Genomic DNA, 21,463 nt, shown 5'->3' on the forward strand with positions numbered 1-21,463 from the left:
TTATCTATTTTGGACATGGATCTTTTTGTCTGTATCAGTTATGGGGTTTGCTTTTAAGTTTCCTTACTTGTCTTACTGTAGTATAGAAATTTTACCTTTTTAAAAAATTTGTTCTAATCTATTAATCATTTCCTTTATGGTCCTGGGATTCTTGTCTTGTTTAGAAAGCCTTTCCTCATTGCATGATTTAAAAAATACTCTCTTTTCCTATAATATACTTGTAGCTTTTCTTTTTCTTTTCTTCTCTCCTTTTTTCTTCTTTCTCTTTTCTTTTAATGTTTAGACCTGTAACACATCTGGAATTAATCGTTACAGCGTGAGGTACTGGCTATTGACCTTTGTAAGCCACACAGTGGAGTATCACAGGGCAGCAATGGACTTGAGCCCCTGTATGGACCAACCCACACGTGGGTGGGGACCTGCTGTGGCTGGGGCTTAGCTGGTCCCCAAGGTAGATAGGTATCTGAGCCCATCTGGTTTGAGAGGGGAGACAAGCTACATTTCAGAATCCTTCCGAATGTGTTAGAGCTGCTGTGGGCATTTATAGGCCAAGGCCATGAGCAGAGCTAATAGATTTTCCCAGGAAAATACCCAAACATCTTTAACATGCTATGTGGTTCACGAGGAGCTTCCATGTCTACCATCCCACTCCATACCAATATCACGCATGCAGACGGAGGATTCAGCATCCTCGTTTTACTATTACAGGAAGATAAGGTGCAGAGAGGGTAAGTGACACGCCTAAGATCAGATGGCTGGCAAGTGGCAGAGCCAACTAGAACCCAGATCTCCTGCCACCAAGGCCATGGCTCCTCAGACCTCTCTGTCCATCGGGCTCTGTCCTCAGACTTCTTGGTGTCACTGCGGCTGTGCCCCCTTTGGTGGGAGGGAGGCTATGGCCTAAGGCTTTCTCAAATCTGTGTTCTCCCACTGTGGGTAGGAGAGACTGGAAAAATCCATCCTCCACCACCAGCTGACGGTAGATTTCGAGAACTAAGGCTTCCTTCCGCATGTACCTCCTCCTCCCCTGAGCGGTTTGACGGAGGGTGGGAGTGGAGATGAGTCAGGCTGGGAAGGGAGAGCTCAGCCATAAACAAGCGAGACTGACAGCGAGCACTTTCCCTGAGGCGCGTGACCTCCCACGGGCCTCCAGGGACTCTGCCTGAATGCAGAGCTTCAAAATTTCATGATCTAGGCTTTGCAGATTTAATTTGCTATATTCACAAAGGCAGCCACAGGAGGGGGAAAACCTTTATCTAGGAAGTGGGGATGAGAGGGAAGGTAAATTATTTCCAGCCTCTCAGTGGGGAACTCGTTATGTTTTTTTAATGAGTGTGTAATTTCTGCAGATGCCCCGTGTGCCTATGGCTGGGTCCTCATCCCTTCCAGCTCCGCACCAAAAAGGACAACCCAGGACACAGAATTGCGGAGCGGGACCCGGTCTTGGAGATCACCTGGAGATCAGATGTTCCAATCCCGAGTGTTAATGGGAGCCCCATGTATCTGAAGGGAAGTGACTTGTCCAACTGCAATCTTTGGGGAAGTTTTGGGAACAGATCTCAGGTCTGTTGGATCCTGGCCTGCGCTTGTTCTGGAGAATCTCAGGAAAACACTGGGGAGGGCACAGCCACCGGACACATGATGAGACAGTAAAAGGGTGGGGGGGGCACAGAGAGAAACGGAGGCTATAATCCCAACAGTGACCAAGGAGGGCTTCTCCCTGCTCTGGACAGCTGCCGGGGCTAGGGAGGTGCGGGTCCTACCTGCTCCAGGGGGATGACCAGGAAGGAGCCACCTCCCGCGCTCTCGGTGACAATGGCCAGGAAGCGGGCGTTGACAGCACAGAAGTGGTTATCGTGCACATTTTTCGTGATGGGGATACCATCGAAGCAGTGCTCCCGGTTGGCCACCTTCCCGTAGACGTTCCGGAACTTGGAGCTGCGGTACTGTGGACGCCAGGACATCTGTGAGGGACCAGGAGAGACAAGGGTCAGGCAGGTCACTGCTTCCGGAAGGGCCTGGGCTGGGCACTGGGGGGAAGGAAGTGGAGAGAGGGGAGGAAGCCTCCAAGAATGCCAAGCCCTCTGTGGGCCCGGCCCTGTGCTAGAGGACTTAACTCTCTTAATAAAGTCCTACAAGAGTGAAGACTGGCATGAGGGCACTCATACATTTCCTGCCTTTGGTGCACACTCCCATCGCACTTCCAGAAAACATGGAAGGTCCTTTCACTTGCTAGGGACATGGCATGTGACAGAGCAGACCACCCCCCCAACAACACGTATGGGAAGCCTCCTGCATATCAAAGACTGTGCTCAGTTCAGTATGGGAGGTACAGACAGAGGAGGCTGGGAGGCCACAAAGACAAAGAACACTGCTGTTGGTGAGGATGGGGGGATGTCCCCCTTTCTGTGCAGAGACAAACAACCATCCATTATCATCCCTCCTCTGATTCTCTCTAGAGCTTCTAATCCACAAATGCACCCTCAGAAATCTCTTAGTCCTATATATCATCATCATCATCATCATCATCAGGCACAGAGAGGTTAAGTCACTTGTCCAAGGCCACACAGCTCATAAGTAGAGCCCTGAACACAGGTCTCCTGCTGGAAATCTGAGACTCTTTCCTGTGTCAGAATACCCTTTGGAGCAAGGTTTCTCAGTGTGTGGTCTAAGGATCACCTGTGTCAACATCATCCGAGCCTTGCATGTTGTTTGTGACAAATGCTGATCCCTGGGTCCCGGTCCAGATCTACTGAACCCAGTATCTGGGGGGTGGGGCCAGAAACTAACATTTTAATTCTGCTTTTCTCCCACCTGCAGGAAATGCCCAGTGAAACAGAAGTGCATTGAAGTTTGAGAGCCCAACCCCCTCTCTACCCGCCATCGATAACACAGGTTCCAACCAAGCAACCAGTTGGCCCCTACTGCATGCGTGTCCCATGCCATGCAGCCGAGAACAGAGATGTGCACGAGGGGGACTGGAGGACCGCGTGGGCAGCCCACGATGGAGTCCAGCTTTGCTACAGGATGGCGCCTCCTAAAGGGAAGCCCTACAAATGGTCACCTTCACAGACGGAACCCGAGTAGGTGTTGTCCGGGTAGACGTGTCTCCAAGTGCGACAGGCCACCCGCCAGGACCCAGCCAGGGCCTAGCATACAGCTAGAGCTCAACAGCACTTTGCAAATGAATATGCTGCTGGCCCAACTTTGCCATGACCAATGCCTTCCCCTTCCTGCCAACTCTCCTGTTGTCTCCTACTGCATCTCGGGACAGAACGAGGCAGGGGTGATTTCCCTACAGGAAATTTCCACGGGAAGGAAAAACAAAAGGAAGCACCACTACGGAATCAAGACACCAACTCTGAGAATTTGAAAACAAAACTTTGCATTTGATTTAAATAAAGCCAGAAGCCCAGCTGCAAAGTTCTCTTCATTGAAGGAAGGAGTTCAGATCCAATAAGGAGGTTCTTGGAGTGGGGGGGGGGATTTCTCACCTGCAGACAAATCCTCTTCCCACCAGCCCCCCGGGGGTCCCCCACCCCCACCTTCTCCACTGCCCGGGGTCACTGTGCACCCTGCCAGGGGACTTCTCCCTGCTTTCCCTGCTCGCCACTCCTCCCTCCCTCCCCGCCTCGGCCCACACCGCCACCCACTCCAATCTGCCTGCTCTGGTCCCCGCCCAGGTCTGCCAGGACTATTCAGGACAAAGTCCTGCTGGACATGGACGGGAGCCCGGTCAGCACTGCTGGCTGCATGACCTCACGTGAGCCCCGTGCACATTCAGGGCATCAACTCCACATCAGGATTACATCAGCGATGCCCAGGGTGGGGTCCCACGTGCTCACTCGCGATCCCCTTACACGGCACAGAGATGAAGTGTTTAATTTTAGTAGTTAGGTGTTTATTTTAATTTGCATTAGAAATAATAAAACTTGCATGCCAAATCCATGATTTCATAGATATTACTGCTAATAAGGCTAAATTAAAAAATAATCAAATACAAAAAATACAGTATGAAAAATATAGTATAGACCTGGCAAAAATTCAATCTGATATGGGAGTGTTAGGAATTGCTCTGTTCCTTCCAGGTACAACATTCTAGATTCCACAGTTCCCACGAAAGAGAAAGAAAGAGAAATTCTACCTCCTATTCTTTGTTGGTGCATTCCCAGCCCGGAAAGCCTTTACGCCTCTTCCCTGCCCAGCCCACCCTTAGCCTTGAGGGCCCAACTCAACTCGACTCCACAGCCCCAGACTCCTCAGAGCCCCTGGACAGCCAGCACCTCTCCCTCAGGGACTAGTCTCCACTGTGTTCCCGTCTCTCTCTTCCCAGGAAGACAGTCTCAGCTCCATGACGGCAGGTGGTGACCCCAGGACCTCTGAGCTGGACTGCAGACTGGTCTCTGCTCTTCCTGGGCAGCCCACATGAGTCCCAGATGCCATGGGGAGACCTGCTGGGCACCCAGCCCCTGACAGGTCCAGCCCCTCTCCAAAGGGAGCCCCCCGACCCAGGGGGAGACAGCTGGTGTGGTTCAGCCTCCCCCAGCACACAAGGCTCGGGGAGCCACTTCCTAGCCCACATCCGGTGAGCCGGACGACAGTTTCTCTTTCCACTGCAAGCACAGCCCCTGGCCTGGCACTGGGATGGGCTGAGCCAGGCCTGTCGATAATGGCCCAGCACTACACTCCTCCCCAGTGCAGGCTTCACTGTAGGGTCTCATGGGTGCTGTGAGGGGAAGGGTAACAAGAACCAGACTGGGAGCCATGTGGCCGCAGATGCAGGGCCATCCTTGCTGCTGCCTAGCTGTGTGACTTGGGCAAACCACTTAACCTCTCTGAGCTACCTCCATCTGCTCTTACATAAAGGAGGCTAATAATCCCCACTACCTCCAAGAGTGTGGAGGAGTCAATGCCAAGATGCCGTGACATGCATAGCACAGGCCTGGCACCCCTCTGGATGCTCACTTAACAGAGCGGAATATGAGGCAGGAGAGGAAGGGCTGGGCTTTGTGCAGCCCCCCAATCTCTACTCCCTGCTTATTCTGAATCCCCCAGAGGCCTGCAGGTTCAGGGGTGGGGCCTGTGCCCAGGTCCTCAGGGCTTCTAGCCTGGGTCTGCCATGGGTGGGGGGATCCACACGGGCCTCCGGAGAAATGCCTAGTTCCAGAGCTCCGGTAACATTGAGACCAGCTGACCTGACAGGCTCTCCGGAACCCTCCCTACAACACCCATATTTCCCTGGGTGGAGCCCACTGGCGCTGGATATACCTGGATCAATCTTCCCATCTGACTTCACCTCTTCCTCCTCCATCTCTCCTCCACTCTTTCCCTACTCTCTCCCCCCACCCTTCCTGCATTGTCCCCCCTCTTTGCCCTTTCTTCCCCCCACCCCATCTCCCCACTGCCCCATTCCCCAGAGCGTAGGTACACAAAGAAGCATTTGTGGTCAAGGCTCCTAGTAGGCGCACCTGTATTCTCCTTGAACATAACCCATTGGTGCCCCTCACAGCCCAGCATCCTGGGGGGCCTGAGCCCAGCCCTGGGGCGTGGGGCCTGCACTCAGCAGGCCTGTTCTTCCAGTGAGCCTACATCCTGAGCTTGGGCCCCAGCAGGCCCTCGACGATGCCAGCCCGCTTCCTAGGAGGAGAGTTTTTCCAAGGGCTTTGTTCTCAGCAAGCTCGCTGCTGGTGTCTTCCCACTGGTGGGTAGGCTGGGGCTGGATCTCTTAGCTGGGCCTTCGGAAGGGCCCTTGCCGATCGTGGTCCTCATCACTGGGCCTGCAGCCCCACCCCGCACGGGCCCACAGCAAGTGCACGGCAGAGTGCTGGACCCCGGGTTTCCACTCCCCACTCGGACTCCTGCTAACCTTGGAAAAGACGCTTTGCCTCTCTGAGCATCAGGTGCTCCATTTCTAAAATGAGATCCATAATTTCTGATTTTATGTGGTTGTTTGAGGAATCAAAATGAGATAACGTAGGGGCAAGTCCCATTCACGATGCCACCGCTGTTCCCGTGGGCCCAGGCCATTGAGGGGGCCCAGGAGAGCACGGGCACATATTGTGCTTTCAAATACGGAGAAGATAAAGCCCGTACCTGACACGTTCATGGTGGTCGGACAGTCGCTTGGTGGCAAACAGACTGCGGAACAGAAGTGCTATGGGGATGGGAGGTCAGGGAAGCGGGGGATCAGGGTGGGCTTCATGGGGGTGGGGGCCGTCCGCCTGTACCAGGCACCCAGAGAGCACGGGGCTGCACACAATCCCCGTGGGGAGCTCCGGCTGTCCTTGTACAGTGTGGGAAACACCCAGCCCAACTTCAGATAGTTGGCGAGCACAGGGGCGACTTGAACCTGGTCTTTCTGACTCTGCAGCCCAGATCAGGTTTTCTCAAACCTTTTATTATGAAAGATTTGAATACATAAAAATAGTTGGGGGAATGGTAAAATAACCACCCAGCACCTAGGTTAATCGTCATTAACATTTTGCCACGTTTCTTTTTCTCTCCGCGTGTTTGAGCGCACGCGCACGCGCACATGTGCATGCCTGTCTCTTTTTTCTTTTGTGGAATCATTTGAAAGGAGGTTGCACACATGACTCTTGTCTCCTACTACACCTGCATGCATTTCCTACAAAGGAGGACAATTTCCTACATTACTATTATCACGTCTAAGAAAATTAACAATTCCTCAATCCCATCGAAGACCCAATCCATACACAAAATGCTCCAAAATGCCTTTTACAGCTATTCCATATCGTGAACAACCAGGACGGGGAGCCACGGGTTAGTCCCATGGGTTTCATTTGGTGGTGATCTCTCTTTTGCCTCCTTTCAATCTAGAACATTCCCATCACCTTTTTTTGGGGTTTTTTTGTTGTTGTTTTCTTTCTTTCTTTTTTTCTTTTTTGTGGTATTGACTTTTTGAAGACACCAAGTCAGCTGTGTAATAAAACGTCCCAGCGACCTGTCTCGTGTTGCTTTGTGACACCTTCAAAGTCATTCCCGTATTCCCTGTAAACTTCAGGAGTCAGGTGTAAAGCTTTTTATTCGATTCAGGTGAAAGAGGACCCTGTTATTCATCGCTCGGCTTTGGTGGGGGCGAGGATGGAGAGGAGAAGGCAGAGAGAACGAGTCACATGCACCTGGTCCGACTGGTGGCAGGGAGGGATGGGCTGGGTGCACTGAGGGTCTGGAGGGCGGTGGACAGAAGGCTGGAAGGCCTGGGAGGCCGGATCAGGCACCAACACGCACTGTGGACCCAAGCAGGGCGACCGCAGGCCCAGAGGGCTGACCTTTCCACCCGCAGTTCCCAAGGGGCTGACTTCACTCTGAGATCAGCTGGCTGCGTGTGGGGGCAGGGAACAGAAAGCACTCCGCCCTCTGCCAGAGGAGGAGGCCATGCCGAGGCCGGGATGCAGCGGATGCCCAGACTTCAAAGCGAAGTCAGTGTGGCAGCCAAGAGATGACCTAGAACCTGGCCCTTTGCCTTTTACCCCGTGCCCCAAGCACAGCCTTGATCCTGGTGGGTTGTCCCAGCTAATTCTAGTGAGGGCGGGACACATACTCTCTCTCTCTCTCTCTGAACCTTTCAGGAACAATCAGCACAGACTGAGACACATTTAGCTCCCTACAAGGGAGGACTTTCTTAATGGTTACTGCTGCTTGAGGTGGTAAAGGAAGCTGCCTTGAGAGGTAATGAGCTTCTCATCCCTGGAGGGGTTCGAGATTCTGGTAGATGACCTCTGATCAGGGTGGCGTGGAATAATGGATGGGACCAGCCCATCTTCTGGCCCCAAGATGAGATCACAGAGCTCCTCTATGAAAGGCATTGTGTTGTCATAGAAAGGGGCGTGGGGGCCAGAGTGCCCAGCGAGGGTCCTAGTTCTGTCACCCTGGCCAGGGCAGGGAGCCTGATACCGTGGCAGCTGGGCGGTGGTGACCCTGAATGACAACCACTCTCATGGCAACTGCCATCTCCCCCTAGGGTGTCCCAAGGGCTGATTAGTGCTACTTATTCTAAGCTTTAGGTGTGTGTTTTCTCTCTCCTGTTACTAGCTTAGGGGTTACCTGATCATCCAACCCCTTCTGTGCACCCCACCCCAGGCCTGGTCCTGGACTCCTGTCTAGCAGGACCCTCACAGTGACGCCGGTTGAATAAACTCTCAGTATGGTGGCAGGGCGCGAGCCGAGGTCAGGCGCAGCTGCCCAGCTCCCCGGATGGGACAGGCTGGAGTCTCCCTCAGGAACCTCACCCCAGGGCTGTGACTTCAGCTTCCTGAAGTTTCGAGTTGCCTTCTCAAGCTGATGTCCCACTCCTGCCCATAGGATGAGGGTCTGGTCCTTACCCTCCCCCACTAGAGCTTCTGGGTCCATGCCCTTCCTTGCAGTGTTTGTCCTAGCAGTCATGCAGCCCGCATGTGCCCTGGGCCCCTTGTCGCCGGGAGGCCAAGGCCCCTGAATTCAGTACAGCTCTCCTTGCTGCGGACGGCACAGTATCTGCAAGGGGACCAGTGCCTGCAGAACGGCCCCAAGAAGCCCACCCATGTCATAGCCATGACCCAGTCTAGACAGCACCTCGTTCACCTCCCTCCACCCCAGCTGACCAATGCGCAGAGCTGGGCGGATACTATAACCTCATTGCAAATATGGCGCAGATGTGATGACTTCGAGGCTCAGAGGTGTTACGAGACTAGCCCGAAGTCCCAAGCTATGAACGTGCCAGAGCCAAGACCAGCCAAGACCTTTTGACTTAGTCTACTGTTCTTTCCAAGATAATACACATCTTCTCTCCCTTTGGCCTCTCCCTCAACTTGTATCCCTTCACGCCGGCTCCATATAACACAGGGCACGTTACAGAAGTGTCAAGAAACTATCGAGTAGGCAGCGTTTGGGAGTCAGAAAGAATCCAGAGGTCACTGTCTTGTAATTTGTTAGCTGTGTGACTTTAGACTAGTTACTCAACCTCTCTGGGCATTAGTTTATCTACCCATAAAACACAAATAATGTCACCCGGCTCACCGGATGCAGTGAAGTGACCAAATCCAAAGTACCCCGCCAGGTCTCAGGCACAGGCTGGGCACGTGCCAAACACTAGTTCCAACCTCTCCCCTTGGCCTGCTGGGAGAGGCTCTGACCTCAGTTAAGTGTTTACTTGGGGAGGCCAGGATCTGCCAGGAGCAGGAGGGGGCTGGGCTGGGCTGAGGGTCAGGAGGAGGGAGGGAGAGGCTCTGGCCTCCAGATGTGCACAGCTGCTGGGCCGGCTCCCTGGCGGCCCTTCCCTGGGCCCAGCGCCATGCTGGTCTCCCTCTGAGGGGGGAGGGCCGGGAAGGAAGAAGCATTCATTTCGCAGCTGAATGGCCCTTATAGCCTCTTAAGAAATGGAGACTGTCTTTTTTCTCCTTTGAGATAATCACTATGTACACTCCACGTGGAAGCAAATTGTATCCTGTCCTCCGATCCTAAAAATGATTTATTGTGGCCAGCGGGTGCATTTTCTAGATGATGATGACTAAAATTCAGTCCTTTAACTGGAACACAAAAATGTACCAGGGCAGTTTTTTTTTTTTTTTTCCCTTGTCTCTTACTCAGGTGAGGGGGGAAGCTCGTGGCTACATCCCCGGGGGAGGGCTGTCAGCCAGGGAGCCCAGGAGCCCTGTGGCAGCCCATCGGGATCCGTGGGAGAGCCACTTTCTGTCCACGAGCTGCCAGAGGAAGGCTGACCTCTTCCATGTTGTGGGGATCACTAGCCGCATGACGTGGGTCAAGCCACCCTCCTTCCCCCGGCTCAGAGTCCTCCTCGGTGCAATGTGGGCGTCAACCGCACCCCTGTCCCGAATCTCTGTGAGGATGGGACAGGAGAGCACAGGGGGACGTGCTTTGCAAATGGCACGCGACTATAACAAGGGGCAGGTCTAGTATCACTATTCTCCTCTCATTTGACCACAAGGATCGGGGTCCCTGAGCGACAGCTGGTCACCGGCCCTCCTCCGTCTCTGAGCCCAGGGCTGGACACACGGGAGGGACCCAGCGCATGTTCCCAGACTGGAGGGAGCAGAAGTGACTGTTGCTCGGGGTCCTGAGAAGCGCACCAGGCCGGGCGGTCGTACTGACCGTTTCCTTCTCTGTGAGATTGAGGGCTACGGTCTTTCCTTTCAGCGGGGCTACCCTTTCTCTCAACAGAGCATCACTCAGACCTCCAAAGTGCACACAGGTAAAGGTGGAGATGCTTGTGTTCAACTCGAGAAGGAACCTGGGAGCACCTTCATGCAGTGGTCTGCGACCACACTGTGGAACCCTGGGCCCCTGTGGAGCCCAATTTGAGAACTTCTGGTATGAGGAAAATGCCAGAAACCTGCATTCCAGCTGGCGCAACCCCTCACTTGCTGGGGACCTTCTACCAATCCCTCCTTCTGCCACAGGAGGTGTTTGGGCCAAATGGCTCACCACACAGCTCCGCCATTTTGTGGTCTAGCCCAGGACACCAAGTTCTCACTGGCTTTCAGGACTCCTGAGAAGATGCTGTGGCCATTTGAGCAACTACCAGCACAGAGATGCTGGACCGCTTGTGTTCTCTCTGACCCGCACTCTGACTGCTGGATTTGCTGGGTTTGGGCTTCCAGAGAGTTCCGTAGGGCCTGCCCCGGAATCCTCCGCTCCCCACGGCACACCCAGTGTCAGCAAGGACCCGGGAGGCAGGAAGCTGGCTCACGGACCCTGCTCCACCGTTAGGCCGGAGCTCACAGCTCCACAGCACGGCCGTGGTCAGGTGACCCATGTTTGTACTCTGGCTCGACACCAACCTGGCATGAGGCCCCGAACCCGTGTGAGACCCTGTTCCTTTTGTCTGTGACGTGACCTGCTCAGGAGGATGCTGCTCCCCCTCCTTGCAATGCTTTGCTCACTTCCTGCAGGTCTTTTCTCAGAGGCGATCTCTCAGTGAGACCCTCCCCAGGCACGTGTCATTATCAACCACACGACGCATCTGACACATCTGGTTGTGCCCTTCTCCGGTAGGATGTCAGCTCCAGGAGGGCAGGCATTTCTGTCTTCCCTGCTCACTGCGGCATCAGCAATGCCTAAAACTATGCTCGGTACATGGCAAAGACTCAAAGAATGTACCTGCCAGTTGGTCTAGGGCAGGGGTGTGCTGGTAAATGGTTACCAGCCAGCTCGCTGAGGAAGGGGGTGCCCTGGTTGGTAGTATTTACCAGTTTCCGTGGTGTAAATGCTCTCACCATGACTGTAGCATCACTGGATGTGTAGCTGGTCCGGGATTAAACAGCAGTGGAAATCAGATGACGGAAAAAGAGGTAGAGGCCGCAAGGCAGACAGACCGATGGACAGATGGTGCGAGACTCCGTACGCTATGGGATGTTAACCACTTCCCTCAGTACAGTGTCTCTCAGATCCCTGGTCCTGTGCTTCCCTACCCTGACTGCACACGGGAATCATCTGAGGGGCGTGTTACGAAGGCGCGGATCCGTGGACGGCAGCTTTTGAGGATATCTGCTCTAGCCCCTCTACCTAGGAGTAGGCCAAGCGACACCGTCCCATGTGGTAGCTAGCTAGCTACATGTGACTGATTAATTAAAATAAAATCCAATTAAAAATTCAGTTCCTCAGTTAGACTAACCACATTTTGAGTGCTCACTAGCCATATGTGGTTAGGGGCTACCATATTGAACAGTACAGATTACAGAGTGTTTTCATCCCTGCAAAAAATTCTATTGGACAGCACTGGTAGAACATTGATTAGCCCCCCAAACTCACATCCTAGCAGAGACTAATCAAACTGAACCTCCATACCCAGTAGTTCCCAGCCAGGACGCAGGGGGATTAAAGAAGACCATGATCCGGAGTCACCCCAATGACTTTTTCTCCACCCCCAGCAAACGTGGAATGCCTGGGTTCCAGGCCAGCGCCCCCATGGATTCCCAGAGCCTCTTGTGCAAGCCTTTCTCGGCCATGAAAAGGGATCCCTCCCAGCTCTGTCCTGTCTCCCTTATGCTCTCAGAGCAGATCAAAGTGGGAACGAACGTGGTTGGGATGGCACCTTCTCAACAGCCTGCAGATGGGAGGATCCAGCTCCAGCTCCCAAGGATGCTGCCCACTGCCCATCACCCAATGCAAGTCCAGCCAGACATGAAGTCTATTCCTGGAGCAGGCTTCTGCCCTGAATCCCTGCAGTCTTTCCTGTTCTGCTGAGCAGGACTGGACACGTGAGGAGAAGGCTGCTGGCCTGCACTGCTCCGAGCTTTTCAGGAGAGTTTCCCACCTCCCTCAAGATGGCTGCCGAGTGGGGAAGTCTTTCCCGAAGACCCCAGGCTCTGTCCTGTGCTCTCCTTTTCCTGGCTCAGCACACCATAACAATAGCCAATGTTTAAGTGCTTGCTGTGAGCCAAGTATTTTATGTTCATTACATCCTGTAATCCTGATAATAACCCTAGGAAAAGATACAATAATAATTCTCAAGGACAGATGCACCTGGGCTTCTAAGGCCACATAAATGGAGGCGCTGGGTCTGAACTCAGGTCTGACACCTGGGCTCTACATTACATCTTTGCTCCCCAATCACGCTGGATGGGATGGAGGGCAGGGACTAGGTCTCATTCTCCCTCATTTGTCCAGGGCTTATCATTAGGCTGAATACAGTATTGCTACATGTTTAGTAAATGCATGAACGAGTGAAGGGATGACAGGAATAAGGAAGAGGGACCACATCACTTCCCCTCAAAGCCTCCAAAAGCCCCCTTGGCACTCCCAGATCACAAACCTTGCCCATCCCCTTCTGGAAATCTGCAGGATCAACAGCCAACTTGTAAGATCCGACCTGGGCAGAAAGCCAGGAGAAGGAAATGTCTGCTTCTCTAGGGGCCCGACTTCTCCTACATGTAGGTGCTGACATTGAAAGGCTTTTTCCATAGGCTGTCAGAGCAGAAAAGCACCCTTGGGTCCATGAAAATCCAGCCTCTCATTTTATAGACGAAGGCCCAGAAAGGGAAAGTGATTTGTCCAAGGTCACACAGCAAGGTTATGTGATGCACATCTGCAAGACTCCTGTTGGTGGGGGGTGAGGCGGGGTGAGAGGATAGGGTTGTGTGCAACACGGGGTTGCTTGTTTCCTCAACAGGCAGGCCCAGTGGGAGGGTCTGGGGTGGGCAGGCCCTGCTCAGAGAAGCGCCCACCCACCACTGGGGTTCTGAGTTCTATATTCCTCTGCCCAGTGAGGGAGGAGAGCAGGGGAGCTCAAAGCACAGGCCCAACAGATGGTTTCTATTTGCAGCCACTGAGCCTCGTCTGTGCCAGACTTCTGACCTATTTTGAGGAACTGAGGGCCCCACTGGCTCACGGATGGCCTCCCACTCACACCCCTTAACCCACAGTTTGGCAGGGGATCAGATGGGTGGTTCAAGGCCAGTGGAGATGGGGCGTGGAGGAGGCAAACCTTTGAAAATGAGGCTGGGGTGGATGTCTGCAAGCCTGAACTCCAGAGAAGGGATCCTCAGAAGGTGAGCCCCAGGCCACCTGTCTCAGAGTCACCGGAGGTATCTGTGGAAATTCCGGCTTGTAGGATCACGCTCTCTGGGAGTGGACCAGGGAATCTGCATTTGAACCGAGCTCCCCAGGTGGTTCCTGCTCCTCAGTGTACTATCCGTGGGCCAACAGCCCTGGCACTCTCTGGGGGCTGAGCAGAAATGCGGAATCCCAGGCCCCACTCAGGGCTGAAGCAGAATCCAGTTTTGCAAGATCCCAGGTGATCTGCAGAGATGTCAAAGTTGAGAAACAGTGCTTTAGTTCAGCGCTTCCCAAACCTGAGTGAGGGCTTGCTAAAGCACAGACCACTGGGCCCCACCTCCAGAGGGTCTGATTCAAGAAGTCCAGGGTGGGGGGTGGGGGCAAGACTCTGCATTTCTAACAAGCTGTCAGGTGATCTGGGGGGACGTAAGTCCTTGAGCTGTGGTGTAGAAAGCACTGTGCCCTTTGAAGCCCTAGTTCTGTGACCTCTCATAAATCCCTTTGCTTTGCTGAGTCTCAGTTTCTGCATCTGTGAAATGGATAGAATTCATACCTTCTCCCTAGGATAGTTGTGAGGTCCCCGTGAAATAGTGACATGTGGGGAGCGTTGTGTGAACTACTATACGAAAGTTATTATATAAATCCATTTGTTCCTTAAAAAGTACTTGAGGTGATCTCATTTGCCCTTGACAGCTATCCTGCGGTAGGGCGAGTCAATCAAAGAGCTGGCCTAACTGTTCCTCGAGGGCTTTACTCTGCATTCCTAGACTGCGGAGCTGCAAGGCCGAGCATGCAGTAAGTGCTTAATAAGGGCTGGTGGCATTCCACCCAAGACTTCTGGTTCTCAGCCTGATTCTCTTTTCCCCACAATCTCGACTTCTCACACCCTCCTCCGTGGCCCTCTGGTCTCTTGCTAGGTAAGGCTGAGCAACTTTTTTTTTTTTAAAGGTTGTTTGGAAGTTGAGGCTAAAGGCTGGGCTGGGGAGACCCTCCAGGCTCTTCACCTGTAAAATGCCCTGCCTGATGCTTAGGATGATTGGGGATCCCACGTGCAGGGCGCCTGGTCCAGCCCCTCATCGCAGGGCTCCTTCCCCGTGGCGGGATCCGCCACCCAGGCGTCCCCAAGCCAGCGCACTTCAGGGCTCAGACATGTGTGGTCAGACCTCGCATGGCCGATGCTGCTCCTGTCACGGAAAACTCCTGAAACAATGTGTCAGGTGTGCTTGCCGGGAAGGGGGCATTCAGAGCCACTTGTGGGGCAGAGTCCCACGAGCTTTCCTCGGGGCCTGCCAAGGAGCCCTTCCACATGTTGGTCCCTGTGGCCAGGGGTCCTAGGACCACCTACCTCACAGAACAAGACCTTGGCTCCCTGTCACCTGGCAGTGCAAAGACAGGCTGATTAACTGTTGCAGGTTGGGGGGGGGGGTAATGTGGTCACCGGGCCTGGGCCTCCTCCTTCCCGAGAGATAATTTGCCTAGATTGCAATCCGGGGCGGCCACAGACAAGGAGGACGGTCTGCATGCTACATAGTAGAGTCCATTAGAGAACAGAGGAGGCCGACCCATCTCTCAGTGTCCCAAGTGAGAATGGGAAAGCTGAAGACCTTTTTATTTTTTTGAAGATTTAATTCATTTGGGGGAGAGAGAGAGAGCATGCTTGCACGAGCACGAGCAGGGGATGGGGCAGAGGGAGAGGGAGAAGCGGACTCCCCGCTGAGCACAGAGCCTGACGTGGGGCTCGATCCCAAGATCGCTGAGATCCTGACCTGAGCTGAAGTGTGATGCTTAACCAAGGGAGCCACTCAGGCACCCCGAAAGCTGAAGACCTTCATGTAATCATCTTGGGCACGGACAAGGTGGGCCATCAGCTTGCCCACAGAGAAGCAGACACCAGGCCACATGCACACAGCTGATTTGGAGATAAACTCTTTCTGTTGCTCGCCCTCCACTATCCCCCCTAGGGATGTGTGTGTGCGAGTGTGTGGGGGGTGTGTGTGTGTGTGGTAGGAGTCGCCATTTCCTCCAAGACACTGGAAAAACTTCATCAGCTGGAGGTCTAGAAACTAGAGTGGAAACTTTTTGATGTAACTTAATGTCACTGAGAAAATAAAAAGGTTTTTGTTTAAAAAACCATCTGACTGATGACTGTCTCATGATGTTCTCTACCTTTCACTCACTCATTGCCTTATAAAAAGAACCTACTAATTAATTTAAGACCTGGCAAAGACAGGGGAATCTTCTTGGATCTTTGGCCAACGATTCCCTTATGACAGCCACTGCTGCCCAAACTCTCGAGGGACGCGGCCTCATCGAGGCGGCCGTGTTGTGTCCCACAGGGGCCTCTAGCCTAGCTTCAGAGCTCTGCGCAGTAGGGGAGACCCACACTCAGTGGTGATTAGTTCAACCACTCAGCTCCTTCCTTGGAGGGTTTACATGTGAGCTACGGGGAGCCAGCAGTTGGTGGCAGAGGAAGGAGCCACAAGCCCAGAGAAGGGGGATGGAGAAGAGGACATGGAGAAGCATAAAGATTTTATTTATTTATTCATGAGAGACCGAGAGAGAGGCAGAGGCAGAGGGAGAAGCAGGCTCAATGCGGGGCTCAATCCCAGGATCTTGGGATCATGACCTGAGCTGAAGGCAGACGCTTAACGACTGAGCCACCCAGGCATCTTGACACAGAGAAGCATAAAGAGGGTCAATTTTACTTTTTAGATATGTAAGCATCTTTTACTCCTTTGCATTGGCTAACTGTGACCTTCTCCTTCCTCTTGTCGGCATCCATTTATCCAGAAAGGCTTAGGATGGTTAAAGCAGGAATAAAAAAAAATGCAGGTTCTGACATCCAAAATAGGATTTTGCAGCTACACGACAGTCTTAAGAGCCAGACCTAAGAGGCTTTTCTGGACTCCCATCTTCCCCTGTTAGCAAATGAAGAGTCTCCCTTGGCTGACTCTGGTGAGACACCACAGGAAAGGGAAAGCCCACTCCTCGCAGATGGAGATGGAGAATGTGAAGGGAAATCAGAACTGAAGTTCATGTTCAGGTGTGTGTCCTGATTTTCCATACCTCGGGTCAAAATCTCAGGGGCAATGTGCTTGGTAGATGGAGAGGTTTCCCTCCAACTTCTTGGTTAGGATTCTGGAAAGAGGGGCATCTGGGTGGCTCAGTCAGTTGAGTGTCCGACTCTTGATCTCAGCTCAGGTCTTGATCACATGGTCATGAGTTCTAGCCCCACACTGGGCTCCACGCTGGGCATGGAGCCTACTTTACAAAAGAAAAAAAGGATTCTGGAAGGAGATCACTATTCAAACAAGATGTGGCCTCCCAGGATTAAGATGGCCAAGGGGAATGGCCAAACAGAGGGGGCTGGGTGGACAAGCCTGAGCTCCCTTCAGCTCCTGGCTGGTGGAGAGAACCCAGCAAGTACACCTCTGAGGGAGGACAGGGAAGGTCTAAGAGCCACATGCCACCAAGAAGTTGCTATTGTGAGGGGCAAGCCAACTGCATCAGAGGCCAGGGGCAAGATGGATATGAGACAAAGGCCCAGCTGGGAACGGACCCTGTCATTAGGGCCAAGAGGAAATGGACCATGAGTCTGTCAGTTGCAGAGTTCAGTGGTAGGTGCCCAAAGAATGCTCTGGGATAGGGCAGACCAGCCACACCTTAGTGGACATCAGCCAGGACACGTGTAAGGACCAGCACAGAACCAGAGGCCCCCTTCCCCTGACACCCGAGGTCACATAAGCCTCAGCCATCTATATCCACAGATGTCATTTTGAAAAAGAGCCAGAGGAGGAGGAGCTCTGAAAGATAAGCCCTTTGGAATCATTCAAGCAGAAGCCAAATAACCCCGAAGGGGCTGAGCCTTTACCTCACAAGACTATTTAAATGACTGAATCAAACTGACTCCGCTGGACTGGGCTGAATGTGTTTTATCACCGTGACTCTGTGAAGTGGGGCTTCTGAATGAGAGCACATCAGCTTTGGAGAAAATAAAGAATCTCTATCTTCTCTGCGCGTCCAAGTGTCGGGGCCGCCAGGTAAGGCCGGGAAGGCCGTGCACTGCACACTTGACTTTGTGAATAGCGCCCCCTGGGGTTACAGAGCGCGGGTTCGTGTGGGGGAGGGTGCTGCCAGTCCTTTCACAAAGAGGAAGAGGCTGCAGAGGCAAGAGGCAGAGTAAGAGAGATCTCATCAGTATCCCCGAGGCCAGGCTTGAGCAGACAAGATAACCCCCGGGATCCTGGGCACTTGCAGATCTGAAACGTCATTCCTGGCTTCCGATGCCTGGTCATGTGGCTGCCCCTGGGAGCCTGCGAGGCCTGCCTGCCGCTCACTCTCTTGCCTCCTATTAGTAACGATAACAGGGTCCGCTTCTAGAACCAACAGAGAACCCACTGCAGCAATGCGGAGGGACACCAATCATCTTTGGCAGTTCAAGAGAAGGGGCTCTCCTCGTGCGGGCATGTCAAGACTTTCTCCAGTGTGGGGTGCTGGCTCCAAGACGATAGTGAATTGGCCCCAGTGGGTCCCTGACCACCTTGTCCCCGGGGACTCACCCTCCCTGAGCACCTGGAGCACTTCCTGGATGCAGCCCCCACTTGGCCCGTAGTCCTCCTTCCCAGAGACCTCTTGTTCGATAAAACAGAAACATGCCTACAGCTTGAGTCTTTCTTGGTTGACCTTTTTTTGCTACTTGTAGCCCAAAGCATCGCAGCTGATAGAAGAAAGGGCAGGGGGTAATGGATGTCTGAGTCTTTGGACACTGCCCATGGCAGGTCTCTGTGAGGTCTCTGTGTCACCCCCACAGTCAAAACCCGAGAGATGGCGAGGAGGCCCAGACACTACCCAGCCCAGGCCTCTGCCAGAGGACGAAGAAAACCAGGACCCCCTCCCTTGCCCTCCCAGGTTTTCTCTCCTCTCCCAGCAGAGCTCCTTGGGGTGGGCTGAGGCAGCTGCCTCTTCTTCCTGTGTGCTTGCTGGAAAAGTCACATGGATCCGGGGGGTCAGCGGGGAGCGAGAATCAGATTCATAGTGCCTATTGCTACACAGTAACCCCACACAGCACATCCCGGGCCCAGCAACGCTGTGGAGACTTGAAAGGAGATCCCCCCACCCCCCCTTTTTTTATTCTACTGAAAGCTGTCATTGCTACAGAAAGGAGGAGGAAGAGGCGTGGAGGGGAAAATGAGGTCATGTGTGTAAAACATCTGGCCCGGGCCTGGTGGGCGATGAGCAAACACACACCAGCACCCTTCCTCCCCCCTTCCAACATGGCAGCAAAGCGGGTGACAAAACGTGGGCACCGGGCACCTCCAAAAGGGCGGCAGTGCCTTGGGCAGGATACCCTCCCACTGTCCGTCGGGAGTCGTGCTTTTTGAGGTACCCTTTCTCCTTTCCCTCACGGTAGTCACACACACACACACACACACACACACACACACACACACACACACTGCTGGCTCAAGAGCCTAACCTCCCTGACTCCACAGGGTTAGCATCTTCTTCAGCCCCATCCAAACCTTCCTGATCTGATCCCCACAGGGGCTGCTCCTGTCACGGACACTTCTGCTGGTCCCCATCCACTTTGTGAGCACATTAGGAAGCCCCAGAAGTTGCTCAGTCTTCCATCGACAAGATCCCAGGCTGCGTTCTTTGCTTCAGGGCCTCCAGGTCACTATGGAAACCAAAGCCATGATTCCCCAGGTGCCAGCCCACTGGCAACATCTGACCTCTGCAGACTCATCTCTACAGATAAAGTCTCTCTAATCCCCCCTCCCCTGGAGTCAAGACCACCCCATGTCTGTAGGGCACTTCTGTGAAAATAAAAAATGGTGCCCCTTCCTTTAGGCAGATGTAGACCCAGATCAGAGCCCACAGCTTGGTGAGTGAAACGTGAGCTGGACTTGCTTCTCCGCCAGGTGCCCTTGTGCAGGGCACAACCTGCACAACTGTACATGGCAGCCATTCATGGAGCCTTTCTAATTACCCTCCTGTGTTTCTGACCTAAATGCTATTCTCAGACATTGACTACTCCAGAACTTCCAATGTGGGGCAGACCAGCTCAGGGGGCAACAACTTCACAAAACACCAAGACCTACTTAGTACTCCCCAGCACAATCCCGTGGTTCACCCAGCACCTTCCGGTAGGTCTCAGTCCCTGGGCTCTTCTCTGCTCACGCTAATTAATGCCATTGCACCTCTATCACCCCCAATTCCAATTCATTCCTCCCTGCCCCGTCTGGATGTGAACCACACAGCTATCCCGGGAGACAAGGGGGGTCCTACCCTCCCGTGTTCTCATCCCGCCCGGGTTGAAGGTCTTTCTCTACCACTAACTGGCTACTGTCACAAGTTGTCAGACCAATCAGGGCTATTAGTGGTGCTTCCTCAAACCACAGGAGGTGGCTTGATGTGGGGATTAAGTGAGACTCAGCTGTTCCCGATTTTGTTTTAACCTGGATGAAGCCATATAATGCATGTGTAATGTATCTGACACAGCATTGTACTTGCTACGTGTCAGGTACTATTCTGAGCATTTTGCCAACATTAACTTAATCCTCGTAGCGATTCAGAGCTATACTAGGTGCTATTATATTCCCCTAATTACAGGGGAAGAAACTGAGGCACAGAGGTTCAGTAACTTGCCCAGGGTCCCATATAGAAGAGGTGGAGGAGAGATTTGAACCCAAACCTTCCAGCTCCACTGGGTGTATTGCTCAACAAGCAGGCCATAGCACTTCTTGGTGGCTAGTGTGGGAATTAAACGACATAATGCACCCAACGTGCTGCGCACAGAGAAGGCACTCAGTGTTGGTCATTATGTTAGTGTATTGTTATTGTTGAACATTTATGATTGGTATTACTCAAATGTACAAAGCACCCACCGAAATCAAGCTACCCCTTCTCGCCCTTTTTCCCTCCCTGCAGCGCATTTTGGTGGCGGTGGGCAGGAGCCTTGGCACTCTTTGTACAAGGTCTCCTGCTGGGTTTCCAGTTTAGGGGCCAGGAGAGAAGATGGCGGGTATCAAGGGGAGGGTGAATAAAGCCCCCCAGCACAGAGCCCCCTGGAACTTGAGGACACATAGCAAATCAAGTTGGCTCCAATACAGAGAGGCTGGAAGTAAACAGGGCTAGGCAAGCAGATGAAGGGAACAGGCTGCCCCCGCAAGGTTCAACTCAGCAAATAATAACTGAGTTGTCTAATAGAATCCCCTAGGCTGCTTCCTCCAGGAAGCCTTCCTAGATCTCCCAGGCAGATCAACGCCTTCCTTCCCTGGGCTGTCAAAACACTTTATATTTCTAGTGCCGCCCCGCCCATGTTATGCCAACCTTGTGTGAGAGTCACAGCACGGTGAGGCCAATGTCTCAGACTGGAGGCTTCTGGAGCACAAGGACCAGAGCTGTAATGGTGGCATCCCCTGTGGGGCCTTACGGTGGAGGCTTAGCAGACACTTGCTGAGTGAGTAAGTGAGTGAATGGGACACAGCTCCGGCCCGCTCGGACCTCTCTTTTCTGTGACCTCCCCATTGCAGAACAACCTCTGAGATGCCAGAGCTGGTGGAAGGCGAGCCACATGCGGACCCAGCTGGGTGTGGGGGCGAAGGGGGACACTGCCACCCCTTCCCCCCATGATGGCGGCTCTGCCTCACCCGGAGGGGGGCTGCCGCATGCCCGGGGCCCCTCTTCCTTCTGCAGCCCTGAGCAAAGCTCCTGCAGTTAGTGGTGAGACTGGGAGTTAACCCAGGCGGCTGGTCCCAGGGCCTGGGCATCTGCATTTTTAAAAGCCCTGCTCAGTGAGAAGGACAAGCCACCAGTCTAAAGGCTTTAGAATGTGAGTCTGGACTCATCTTGAGGTTTTTTCACTTCCTCCAGGACACTGAACACCCCCTTCACCCCTCCCCGCGGTGTTTCCAACCTTAAGGCTTAATGACATCGTTCCAACTCCCTG

General features: G+C 53.4%; 1 protein-coding gene across 2 annotated transcripts in view; it reads right to left on the reverse strand.

Annotated features, from left to right (window-relative positions):
- Positions 1–21,463, reverse strand: part of CORO2B (coronin 2B) — a 125,230-nt gene that overhangs the window by 58,796 nt on the left and 44,971 nt on the right. For both annotated transcript variants that reach the window (XM_078079162.1, XM_078079163.1), the window contains one exon: positions 1,764–1,964. In XM_078079162.1, the coding sequence (XP_077935288.1) occupies positions 1,764–1,964 (201 nt within the window). The remainder of the gene's footprint in view (positions 1–1,763; positions 1,965–21,463) is intronic.

This window comes from Halichoerus grypus, chromosome 8, assembly GCF_964656455.1.
Source record: "Halichoerus grypus chromosome 8, mHalGry1.hap1.1, whole genome shotgun sequence".
NCBI classification, from domain to species: Eukaryota; Metazoa; Chordata; class Mammalia; order Carnivora; family Phocidae; genus Halichoerus; species Halichoerus grypus.